Below are 13,250 nucleotides of genomic sequence, written 5' to 3' on the forward strand. Positions count from 1 at the left end.
CATCACCATCGTGTGCAATGAAGTGACAGCCCGACCTGCTGCTGCTGCGTATGCCCTGGCATCCGAGCGAGATGTCAAGGAAGGGAGTCTTAGAGGACGTCTCACCCATAGAGAGATAGCTGACCAGCGTCTCTCTATAGGGCATCTTCTCATAACCGCTTTTGCGCATCACTTCGATGTTGGCATAACTTGTATGCTGGAATCGATGGATGCGTGAAGAAATTTTTTTTTTTTAAACGGCCTCTTCCATTCCTTCTCAATCTTTATATGAAAAACAGGAAGAAAAGAAGGCTCACCTGAGCTGGAGGGTTTATGGCCAGAAAAATAACGTTCATCGAGATATTTCGTGACGTCACTTTCTTCACCCGCTTCACGGCAAGTAAAGCCTTGCCATAGCGTGATCCATAATTTCCAAAAGCTCATCATACGCAGGGCAGGAGGATTGGGAAGGCTCAGCCTCAGCTTCTTTGCCCTCCTCAGCTGTTTCCTGCTTTTGCTGGGCTGATCCCAGCAGAGCAATGGCCCCTGAATCAGACAATGTTAATGAAATAACATCATCCTCCAGCGGCTCACTCTCATGCACAGCCGACGATCACGAAAGGGAAACCCCCCTTCAAACTCATCGGCCAGATCCACCTGCGATCCGTGGAAAATAATGTTTTTTTTACTTTAAACCGCATAAACACATTTCATTACACCAAATACACAAAATAGTGTTATTTTTAGCAGCATCATATGACCCCTTTAAGCAGCACAAGCTCTTTTAACATTGATTATAATAATATATGTTTCCTGAGCACCACATCAGCAAAATAAAATGATTTTGGATGAGTCATGTGACACTGAAGACTGGAGAAATTGCTGCTGAAAATTCAACTTTGTCATCAAAGAAATAAATTATATTTTAAAATATATTCAAATAGAAAACAGTTATTTTAAATTGTAATAATATTTCACAATACAGTATTACTGTTTTTCCTATATTTGTGATCAAATAAATGTAGCCTTGGTGAGCATAAGAAACTTCTGTCCACAACTTTACAAAATCTTAGAGACACCAAACTTTTGAACAGTAATGTACATAATTATGCCTTTATTTCTTCCCTCCATCATCTCATTGCTTTCTCTCTATCTCTCTCACTATATTTACCCTTAATCATTTACCCCATCTCTTCTTATCCATATAGGGAAATAGTTCAGGCAGCCCAGTTCCTTCCACTTCTGATTCAGGGACGCCACGAGGGCGCCGTCAACTCCCACAGACACCTTCTCGGCCTCGGCCCCACATCTCCTACTCTCCATTAGTGTGCCGCGCTCAACCCACACAAGGGGAGGTTCGGGCACGGGCCCAGCCCGCAGAGGAAGGGGAGGAACCAACCGGGACGAGGCCAGGCACCGCCATGGCCCACTCCACCCCTCACCGCTACATCTCGGAGCCATACCTGCCACTGCAGGAGGACGTTAACAGTCCGAACTCAAGTGGTGTAAAGGAGACTCTCACTTTTGAGGCTGCCATGGCAACCAGCCTGGGATGCTCCAACACCATCAGCTCCGCTCCACAACTACGTCACACCTGGCAGGTGCCTAACGGACATTTCCGTAAACGACTAGCACAAGCCAAGTCGGGGACGTCAGGCTGCGAGCTTCTCAGTGACACTGATGAGGATGACCGGTGTTAGATTGACGTTCGGATTGATGCCTCTGAACTTTGTGCCTGAATCTAAGGAAAAAAATATGCCTGTGTGTGTTTATTTGTGTGTCTGTGAATGTGGAGTCTGATCAGAGATGTGTAATCATCTCAGAAGAACCATACTAAAGAACTGATTGTGGTGAAAGGACAACAGCAAACATGTTGAAATGATCAACAGTCCAAGCATGAGCACACTGAGGTTGAAGATCGGGTTTGTGCCCTTACACTTTCTCTGAACCCGCCCATAGATGAAGCGCTGGCTAATGCAGATGCACCCAAACGCATCATCAGGATTTGGGTCTTGCCTGAACGCACTCAGGTTTCCAAACCTGCCTCCACATATTGAGATGTCCCATCAGCAGAAAATCTGTATACTGCTAATAAGGACAGTGTGTTCAGACACAGCATTTACATGGACCTTTCCTGGCATGGTATACAGCAGTGTACATGTGGATGCCACTTGTTTATGATTTTCAGAGGCTGATGGGCAGATGACAGATGCGTAACGGGGGCTTTGACATCCTGATTGTTCTGCTACCTGTGTCGGAGGTTTATTTAGGAGGTACACACAAGCATACACTCCAATACACACACTCAGAATGCAGGCAGTGATGTTCAGTCTGTCTATGACGAGAGGTAAATACCCCTTTAACTACATATCGTAATAATGACTGACATTCCGTGAAGGTAACAGGGATGGGAAGGGCCTGATAAATAGTGCATGACGTTAATGCAAGTGGATCCAGGTGACGTCCTGGCCTTTAACAGTGGAGTCTATATGGAGGACTCATGTATCGTATGTAAATATTATAAATCCAGTATATGTACTGAGATGTTTCAAAGCCATGTTTTCTGTAAAGAATATAAATTGTCTTAAAGATGTTATCTTTTGTGACACAATGACCAATCCCTGTCCTTTCTATTTGTAATGCAATCTGTTTGAAATGGTTCACATACACCATGTTATGTTTGATTAGACTTATCTCATTTTTCTTGGCCCTTAAGAAAATTTCTAAAGTTTCTCTTGGGGTGAATCTCACAAAGACAGTCAGGGTCATTATTTCACCACAAAGCCAAGAGGAAAAATAAACTATTATATTTTGCGAAAAGAAAATGAAGCATCCAATATGCAAGCAACCATTATTAATTTTTGCATTGCTACATATAATTTTTTACTTGTGCAGTAAATACAATACAAAAGTACAATGGGTTGCGAACATTATATCAAAATGCAAAAAAAAAAAAGAAAGATATTTACTGTAGTTGTGAAGTATGAATACAGGAGAGTCTTATGAGAATCTTGTGATAATAAAAAATTCTGGATGCATTGCAATCATGAGAATTTGGGGGAAATAATGTCCTTAAAATAATGTCACAATGCAAATAATCGTAATGGTACACGAATAAGGGTCCTTGCTTCCTATGCAAATTATAATTTCAAAGCAACAACAACAAAAAGGGTAAGATATGACCTGTACATGTTTAACTGTGATTCACCCCTCTAGCTCTATTAAAATAATGGGAAAGCAATTACAGTGAGTGTTTGTTGCCTTCGGGTTCATTTGTAATGTTTATTGTGAATTTCCGGTTATAGTTTGGCATAGAAACTGAATGAGTCCTGTAGTTTAAATTGATGAGATGCATCACCTCCTTCTTACGTGCTAGGCCTAGCAGAAAAGCTGCTCTTGCGAATGCATTTGCAAAATTCAAAATGTACGTGTAGCCTAAATATGGTGAGCTGGGACTGAAAAGTAGCTGTAGGAAATGGGCGTAACGTGTAATATTAGTCTTTTGAGTATTGTAACAGAAGTATGGAACCAGTGTTATTGGTCACCCAACATGCCTCCTCAGACTGGTCTCCTCTCTCGATTCCACATAAATGATACAAAGAAACAAACAAAACAAAGATAATTACATAGCATTTTTGAATTAATAAAGATCTTTGGTTAGTTTCTGTATATTCCAGCATCTTATTATAAGCATTTTAAAATCAGTTGCCCCTCAAGAGAATTTCTGTATCATGTGTTGTGTTGTAATTTGTTTTCTTGACATGTTCCTGAATGTGAATAGAGAGTATTTGGTACTTGTTCTTCATGGCCTGCTGGGGGTCGCTGCCTTGTGAATTATATTAAATAAAAATAGATTCCCATTGCAGCAGTCTCTGCTTCCTAAATCGTATGGTTGATGTTCTGTGTGATTTGTTTTACAGTTTATACTGGATGCAATGCCATGTGTGAGTGGTTAGAGTGGATTCTCTGATCTAGCATACTGTTTTCAGTCAGTTCTGAGGGTGTTGAAAACTATTTCTTCCATCCTATATGGCTCTATTGGCAGTATCGTGGTTATTTATAAACTCTATTTCAAACTGTGAGATTCTCTATAGCGCTTCAGCAGTGTGTTGTTGGTGATGATTTACTGCTGCTGTCTATATTTGGCCTGTTCCACTTTCCTGAAATCCCAACCATCTGTTTTTCTATAAAAACAAAAAGTGAGAATGCCCACGAATGTGCTAAGCATATAGCATTAGACTGTAAGGATCATTTTAGAAGCATTTCTGAGGAAAAAGATCTCTTGTGATCCCACAAGAGATGGGTAGGCAGTTAAATGGATGGTTGGATGGATGGATGAATGGATGGATTGATAAACATATAAGTGTATATGCGTAGATTAATAGATATATTGGTAGATTTATGGGTAGATGGATATATGAATATACATAAGTAGATAGATGGGTAGATGTTTAGACGTGGGTAGATGTATGGGTAGACATTGGGTAGATATATGGTGGTATATATATGGATAGACATGTAGATGGGTAGACATGGGTAAAGAGATATATGAGTAGATTTGTGGGTATCAACATATATGGGTAGACACATGGAAAAAAAAATATGGGTAGACATGGGTATATACAGTAGATAAACATTGGATAGATATATGGGTAGAAATATGCAGATATATGGGTTGACAGATGGGTGGATATATGGGTAGACGTATGGGTAAATAGATATATGAGTAGATTTGTGGGTATATGGGTAGACCTTGGATAGATATATGGGTAGATAAATGGATAGACATGGGTAGATGGGTAGATATATGGGTTGACATGGTAGATGGGATGATACATGGGTAGACCTTGGTAGATCTATGGATAGATGGGTAGATATATAGATAGATATATGGGTAGACATGGTTACATAGGTAGATACATGCATGGGTAGATAGGACATGTGGGTAGATACAGTATATGGGATGGCATGGGTAGATAGATGTGGGTAGATGGATCATTTTAATTTAATTTAATTTAACCCTTATGCACTGTTTAGGGTGTACACCTGTGTGAGGATGTATGTTGCCACTTAATTTCTGTGTATTTGTGTTCTGCATTATTACTGATTTAGTGATATTATTTGACAAATTTAAAAAGAAAAATTTATTTTATCTTTTTTTCCCATTTGTTGCGATGTGTGGTCTCCAGAGATCCCGAACATCCTGAGTGTGACTTTTTCACACTAACATGCATATGTCATTCTTTTTTCTTTTTTTTTTAAGAGGTAGCAAGTGTTGACAAAGTCATTTAGATTTTATTATTTCAGCAACCTTCATTTGGGGTCTTAAATGACCCTGAACAGTGCATAAGTGTTAGTTGTATTGTTATTGTTGTTGTTACTAACGCTTTTGCAATTTTGCAATTTACACCGTCCCTTCTTAAAGTATTTTTAATTCCTAAAAGCTCGTATGATGTGGTGACTGTTCATATATTTGCCAACCTGACATTTTCTCAAGACCTTTCAAAATGACATGAATAGTACTGGCCTACTGCAATAGAACATAAAAACAGCTTTGTGTCTAAACTGTTACTGACTTAACTGACCCCCCTGCTCGTGGATGAAGAAAGACTCTGAGATCAGATGAAAATATTGTGCCAGGTTTTGAGAAGAGTCCATATAGACATACCACACTGACAGTTGAAGCATTCTGCCTTTCATGCTCATGGATGAGTGAAGCCAAGAACGCTATATAGAGCTGAACCTGTTCCAGGTGCTGCCAATCTGGCTGTTACATCAGATCAGCATATGTGAGGGAGCTGAGGCGAGACGGACCATCTGCCGTTGGTCTAAACAAATACATCCATCAGTCAAACGTTAGTTTGTATGTCACATTTTAAAATGGGACAACATCATGATCAACATGTTTCTTTATACCAAAACAAAAACCTTAAGATACTGGCAATGGAAGCAGGCTAGTTTCATGCTTCACAGTCGCTTTGTGTCATCAGTCTACTCTTTGTATGATACAGTATTTATTTTTATATACAAGTATTAAGTTTTAGAAATCTCTTTGATTGCAGATGAAAATTGTATTTGTTTGGATTTGACAATAAAGTTAGACTTTTCCCTCCAATACTTTCCTTTACTGAATGTACTTGTCAGGTCTATGGTAAACCTAACATTAGTCTGTGAGCTGAAGCTAGGTGGGGAAAACATCACGCAATGTGTAGTGTTTACAACAGCAGAACTTCATGATTCATCACAGATCTAAAATTATCTTCTGTACTCGTGCAGACTGATGAAGTGCCTCTGCTATATTTAGTGAAAGGTAGTGTGTTATTTGTACTAATCAATTGCTCACAGCAGCAATATTTATGTTTTTCTGTCTGAATGTGCTTGAGTGTATGTGCATTGGGATATCTGTGGGTGCGTGAGCCCATTCGAGTGTGTGTGTGTGTGTGTGTGTGTGTGTTTGTGTTCGACTAATCAATTGCTCACAGCAGCAATATTTATGTTTTTCTGTCTGAATGTGCTTGAGTGTATGTGCATTGGGATATCTGTGGGTGCGTGAGCCCATTCGAGAGTGTGTGTGTGTGTGTGTGTGTGTTTGTGTTCCAGGTTCTCTGATGAGGTAACAGTTTATCTATGCAGAGGGGTTTGAGCGGTGCAGGTGCAGATCACTTTCATCACCACCTGGATCTGCTGATATGTATGAGACACAAAGACACACACACACCACCAAAATAAAGTACACCCTCTTTTTAGCTCAATTATTGTTCATTATCATCCCAGACAAGAATTCTGTATCCCTTAATTAATAGCAATAATTCATATGTACCATTGTTAGGGGCATGTATGTAAAGGACAGATAATGATGGCTCCCATTTTATTTCATTTCATTTATAATTAATTTTATAAGCTACTGTTCTCAAACCCAAAGTGCTAGAACACAGATTAATGATAAGATCATAAAAAAATACAATACAGAAAAAAATATTATTTTATTTATTTGTTTGTTTGTTTGTTTAGAAATGCTGTGTCCAATAATAACAAAATAACGTACCATTCTTATGGACATGCACATGGAAAGAGTATTTTATTTTTTATTTTTCATGTTATTTTGCTTTGCTTTCTTTCAACTGAGTTTTTTTTACAACCCACTTAAAATCACATTTGCATTAGTGTTCATTAAAAGGATATTTCCACTGAAACCCCCTCTCAATGTGGAGTTAATTTGATGTGACATTTGCAACAGCTATATTAACTAGAATGTGTAATGATATTAACTGAAATTCAGGTCACCATTTAAACACTCCACTTATCCAACATTTCTCTAGAGGTATAAAAATCGCTTATAAAAGCTCATAATTGTGTTCGTATTTTCAGTGGTGTGGCATTTGAACAGGACCTCACTGAATGACTGTGACTGTCTTCCAATAGACCTTTTTGAGTGCCAAATAAATGCCATTATCATATTCTTTGGTATAGCTGCTGGGTAAACAAGTGAACACAACAAAACCACTACATCATTTTTTTACTGTTTAAATTGGGGTAATTTAAACTGCCATTCAAAAGATTGGGATCAGCAAGATTTTTTATGTTTTTAAAGAAGTATCTTTTGCTCATCAAGGCTGCATTTATTTGATCAAAAAAAAAAAATATATATATATATATATATGTATATATAAAATTTATTCTTGTGTAGCAAAACTGAATTTTCATCAGCCTTTACTCCAGTCTCCAGTGTCACATGATCCTTCAGAAATCCTTCTGATTTATCATCAACAGTTGTGCTGCTTAATTTTTCTTTCTTTCTTTTTTTTTGGAACCTGTGATACTTTTTTTCAGGATTTTTTGATGAATAAAAAGTTAAAAAGAACAGCATATTCAAACTAGAAATCTTTTCTAACAATGTCTTTACTATCACTTTTTCTCACTCACAGCAAGCAACACATACTTGCTGAATAAAAGTATTCATTTCTTTAAATTCTTAAAAACAAATTACTGATCCCAAACTTTTGAACTCACGGTCTGTTATTAATTATATAATAGTTGATAATGATTTTAAATGTTTCATATCTGTTAATGAATTATGAACAATTAATTACAGTTACTTTATTCTCAAATAACTAAATACATAATTAAAAAAACAACCTCAGAAAAGATAGATCCAACTTAAGTCCCAATATAATCAAGTAACCTTTTTAAATGTTATGTACCAGGTAGTTGCATGCACTGCAGTCTTTATATTTTGTGAGGACATTGATGCTTTCTTGTGTAACTGTTGCCCCTGACAGCCTCCGTTGCCATAATCACAGCCCAAGTTCAATGTCGGCTGGAGCGCTGGCACAAACAGCTAATTCTCTTTGCAATGCAAACTAGCCAGTCCGTGCAACACCACAGGCTGGATGAAATGAAAGTGAAGTTCAGAGAGCTCTGGAGCCCATGTGAGAAAAGCAAACACATGCTGTTATGCAGCCAAAGGATTGCCTTCAGCTCAACAGCCGCTTGAGAAACCTTTCTAACACTGGCTTTATTGAGGCTTTACTTATGTTATCATGACGCTGAGATTGCTTCAACAGACAATTCCCATACTGCATGTCACATTTAAACCTATATACAATAAATCCCCCTCTTCTGGACCACAGAATCAATGATACAAGCAGCTAATTAAACTTAATGTTTACACACCAAATTACGTGGATTCAGCCTCAAAAAGTGTGTTGACTCAAGCCATTAAATAATGCAAACAGCATATCAGTATAGGAAGATATACTGGAAGATAAATAATAGATTATTTTCACATCTGGTCTGAGACATTGTCATGGCAACTGTGGATGAGTCTCACATACAGTATTTGTTGCTGATAAATCAATGAAAGGTCAGTGACAAATAATAAATGTCTTCAATACTTTATTTTTGGGCTGTATTTTATTTGGAGCTGTTGTTACATGATTTATTCAGTTTATTGAGTTGTTTATTTTATGACCAGTTGTCTTGTAATAATCAACATCTCTATTTGAACTCAATTGATGGTTGATCTCAGACACTAATATAAGCTCCTTTATTTCCAATAGTTGCCGTTGATTTGGTTTTATATAGTCAGGTGTAAATGTCAGGGAGGTGCATTAATGCACTTAATGTAATTGCTTTGAGTATTACATGTTTTATTGTGCTCATCAAACACATTTCCCTCTGTATGGATCTTGGGAATTTATTGTTTTCTAGATGTCTATTGTTTGCTTTCAAAAGTCATTGTCTGTAGACTGGAGATGGTTGTCATCCTTTACAGGGTATCATGCAGCAAATTACGTTTGTAGTGAGTGACCTGACTGGAGATGACCTCAACTGTCCTGATCACAAATCCCACTGTGTCCAGGAGTCACAGGTAAAAATTAATCTTCACTACATTTTTGGGAATAATGCCAAAGTATTTATGCAACCACCACAAATAACCCAGTCCATGAGAATGAGTCACAACTGCATCTTGATGAATGAAAACCAAATAGTAGGTACAATTTTGTCTAATTTATTTTTGTAAGGTACACTACTGTGCAAAAGTTTGGGGGCGGTAGGATTTTTAATGTTTTTTGAAAGAAGCCTCCTTCAAAAATGCAGCCTCACCAAGGCTGCAGTTATATACTGTAAAATATTACTGCAATTTAAAATAACAGTTTTTTTTATTTTAACATATTTTAGAATGCAATTTATTCTTGTGCTCCTATTTTTAGTGTGAAAACTGTGATGCATTTTTTCAGGATTCTTTGATGAATAGAAAGTTCAAAAGAACAGCATAACAATGTCCTTACTGTCACTTTTGATCAATTGAATGCATCCTTGCTAAATAAAAGTACAATTTTTTTTTTAAACTTACTGACCACAAAATCTTGAACAGTGGTATATCTAAAACTTCCCTTTAAATGGATCATTTTTTTAAATGCTTTTGAAGACATGAAATGTTTCATTTAAAGGCATGTTTCTTGTGATTTTCTATAGCTTTTGTTCTATAAAAACTTTCCTTATCGAGTGGTGTGATTTTTTTTTTTAGATGTCCTTATCAGATAATTGTTATTGAATATCTGTGTACTTGATATGCAAATCTTTGGATAGAAGATATCAATGGCACATGAATGTATCACTGCTGTATAACTGCTTCATGTTTGGTTGGAAATGTGGCTGTAGATTGTGTGTTTTTCCATTATGAAGATCTAGAGAGCCATGAATCAGTCAACATCAGTGTACTAACTTTACGAGCGGATAAAACTCAGTTTAACTCAGACGCTCTGTGTCTGATCACTGCTGTCTGGAAATCTCTTAGATATAAATGAGAGGACATTAAACATGGGTTGAGTTTATATACATCATCTAGATTGTGAACCATACTATATTACTATGTATCTGTTCAATCTTATTTCAAGGAAGAAGACCAGTCTGTTGCAATGGTGGATATAGAAGATAAAAATAAAAAAGTGATGCCTGACACAGAAAGAAACATTCGTCTGTGTCAACATATGATGTCATTTCCTGTGTCACCTGTTGATTTAAGCGGGCCAGATTCGCAGACACTAGCAAATTGATCTTTGGAAAGACTATCCAAATTAGAGATGGCAACATTGAGGTGCCATGCTGATTCTACATATGAAATGAAATCTGAATGGCTGAAGCCTCTAGTTTTGACCAAGAGAAGGCAGGTGGATGTGGGATATACAAGAAGGAAACTTTAATTTCCTCTCTCACCATCCAGCCCACTAAAACAACTCAGAATACAAGCATGCTTGACCCTGAACCTCAGACCGTAAGCGTAAGAAATATCGATTCTACAGCAGGTAGTTCCATTTCACAATCTAAAGAGTCTTTCAAGATGAGCACTGAGGTCAAATTAGAGGTCAAAGGTCAAACTAATAAGGAGCCCTTGCAGAGACTACAGTCATCTGTCTCAATTCTGAAGAACAGTACAGACCCAGTGGAAATGTCTAGAACAGCAACAAATGTCCATCTGACTGATATTTTAGATACAGCCAAAGATGCGTCACGGACAAAATCTGTTAAGGATTCAATCACAGCGCCAAGTAATTCATTTCGAAACCTGACCCGCGCAACCATGGAAACCAGCACCGGCAGCGCCTCAGTCAATAAAGTAAAGTCACTGGAGAAGAATGAAGAAATCAGAGCAACTAGTCGACCCACGACACCGATGCAAACGCAACCGTATAGCAATTACTCAGCAAATGCCTTTTCATCAACCTGGGAGTCCCAATGCTAAAAGAGAGGAAGCTAGTACTGCACTGAGAGAGAGAGCGCAAGAACAGATTAAAGATACAGATGAGACTCCACAGATTAGACGGGAGGATCTCAGATCTAGAAGTGAGCAAAAAGCCCCTGTGACTAAAGAATCGGAGACTGATGATTGTTATTCTGGTGATACTGCTGCCTGTTCAGGACGTCCTACCACTGTGCCAAATACAACAACAGAGACAACAACAGAGTAAGTAAAAAAAAAAAAAAAAAAAAATCTGAATTGAATTTAATTAAAGTTTTTGAAGCTGAAGTGTGTATATTTTAAATTCCGTAATATTTTATCCTACCCAAAATGAATTTGTTTGTAGGCCATTTGCCCAGTATGTTAATTCCACAAATAATTAAATTTAAAAAAAAAAATTTGTTTTTGTTTTTGTTTATTATAATATATATTTATAATAATATATTTGTTTATAATTTTTGCTGATTTGGTGTGGAGATCATTTCTTACAGGGGAAGGTGAAAACACTCTTAATAACTCGTAATAAATGCTGATGTACAATATGTAAATAATGTCTAATTTGGCATTTTTTTGTTTACTCAGCCAATCAGATGCACAGAAACATAAACAGAGAATGTTTCAATATTCGTACAATATTCTTCAATATCAGTATAGCTAGATGGTTGTTATGAAGGAAAATTATCTTCTCTATTTTCTATTAATACTGTGATTCTCACCCACATGGTCATCTCAGGCCCATCACTAGCCTTTATAGGAAATTGAGTTTGCAGAGGCATTATTCAATTAAATGTGGAGAAGAGGAGAAGGAGGGTCATTTACCTCCAGTGAATGGAGCTTATGAACAAGAACTGACTCGTTGTATGACACTGAGAGAGAAATATTATCCTGAAAAGAGGAACAGGATTACAGGAATTATTTAATAATACCAGTGCTGAGCGGGAGAATGAGGGAACAGTACTGACACTACGTAGGCCTTCCATTTTTAACCATTTTAGTCTATTCACTGCACTTCTTGTATATTAAACTGTTAATCTGTTTATTTCATTATGCATTTGTTATATAAATTCTAAAATGCTTAAGCAATGTTATAATCACTTTACATTACCGACGATAGAAAGGAAGAGATGTAGTTGCATTGAAGCAACATTAGCTGAGCACTTGCTCCTCCCTGTGGTTTCAGTGTGTCTGTACAGAACTGTTGTCTATTACATATTATACTCAGATTAGATAGATAGATAGATAGATAGATAGATAGATAGATAGATAGATAGATAGATAGATAGATAGATAGATAGATAGATAGATAGATAGATAGATAGATAGATAGATAGACAGACAGGTACTCATATATTATATTATATTATATTATATTATATTATATTATATTATATTATATTATATTATATTATATTTAGGGGTATCCAGGCCCACCTGGCTTGCCAGGTCCTCCAGGTGAAAAAGGAGACAAAGTATGCATTAATAATTAATTATCTTGAATCATAAAATTAATTTCAATCACATTTTTTATAAATCTTGTCTTTTTGTAAAATATTTTCAGCAAAATCTTGTCATATTCATTTTTTCAGTCAAAAGATTGAATGTTTTAATGGGTGTTTGGGTGTCACACAGGGGTATGCAGGAGTGATGGGCCGGACGGGCCAGACAGGGAACAGAGGACTGATCGGACCACCTGGCATGCCTGCTATTATTGTCTGGTACACATCAGAAGAAGAGGTGCATAACAATATTTTTGCTCATTTTAGATTTATATTTTACCATTTATTCTGAAAACATACAACTTAAGCTGATTCTGTGAATAGTTGAAATTCAAATGTTGTGTACATGCTTACAGTCCTCGAAAACACTGTGTGCTTCTTATTATACTTTCATTTTGCTTCCAGAAAAATAAATTCTGCAAAAATCTAGCGTCACTGTGGCCGGTGAGTTAATGAGAGCTTTATTTGAGCTGCATCAGTACACTGCAGATTCAAATATCACCCCCCCCCCCCCCCCCCCCCCCCCCCCCCCC

General features: G+C 37.1%; 1 protein-coding gene across 2 annotated transcripts in view; it reads left to right on the forward strand.

The window, feature by feature from the left end:
• The window catches only part of LOC107599003 (voltage-dependent R-type calcium channel subunit alpha-1E-like), a 146,413-nt gene extending 142,603 nt beyond the window's left edge, over window positions 1-3,810 (forward strand). For both annotated transcript variants that reach the window (XM_016290489.1, XM_016290490.1), the window contains exon 48: window positions 1,188-3,810. In XM_016290489.1, the coding sequence (XP_016145975.1) occupies window positions 1,188-1,679 (492 nt within the window). In that variant the 3' untranslated portion in view covers window positions 1,680-3,810. The remainder of the gene's footprint in view (window positions 1-1,187) is intronic.
• Window positions 3,811-13,250: the final 9,440 nt, after the last annotated feature.

The sequence above is a fragment of the Sinocyclocheilus grahami genome, unplaced genomic scaffold, assembly GCF_001515645.1.
Source record: "Sinocyclocheilus grahami isolate Dianchi unplaced genomic scaffold, SAMN03320097.WGS_v1.1 scaffold259.1, whole genome shotgun sequence".
NCBI classification, from domain to species: Eukaryota; Metazoa; Chordata; class Actinopteri; order Cypriniformes; family Cyprinidae; genus Sinocyclocheilus; species Sinocyclocheilus grahami.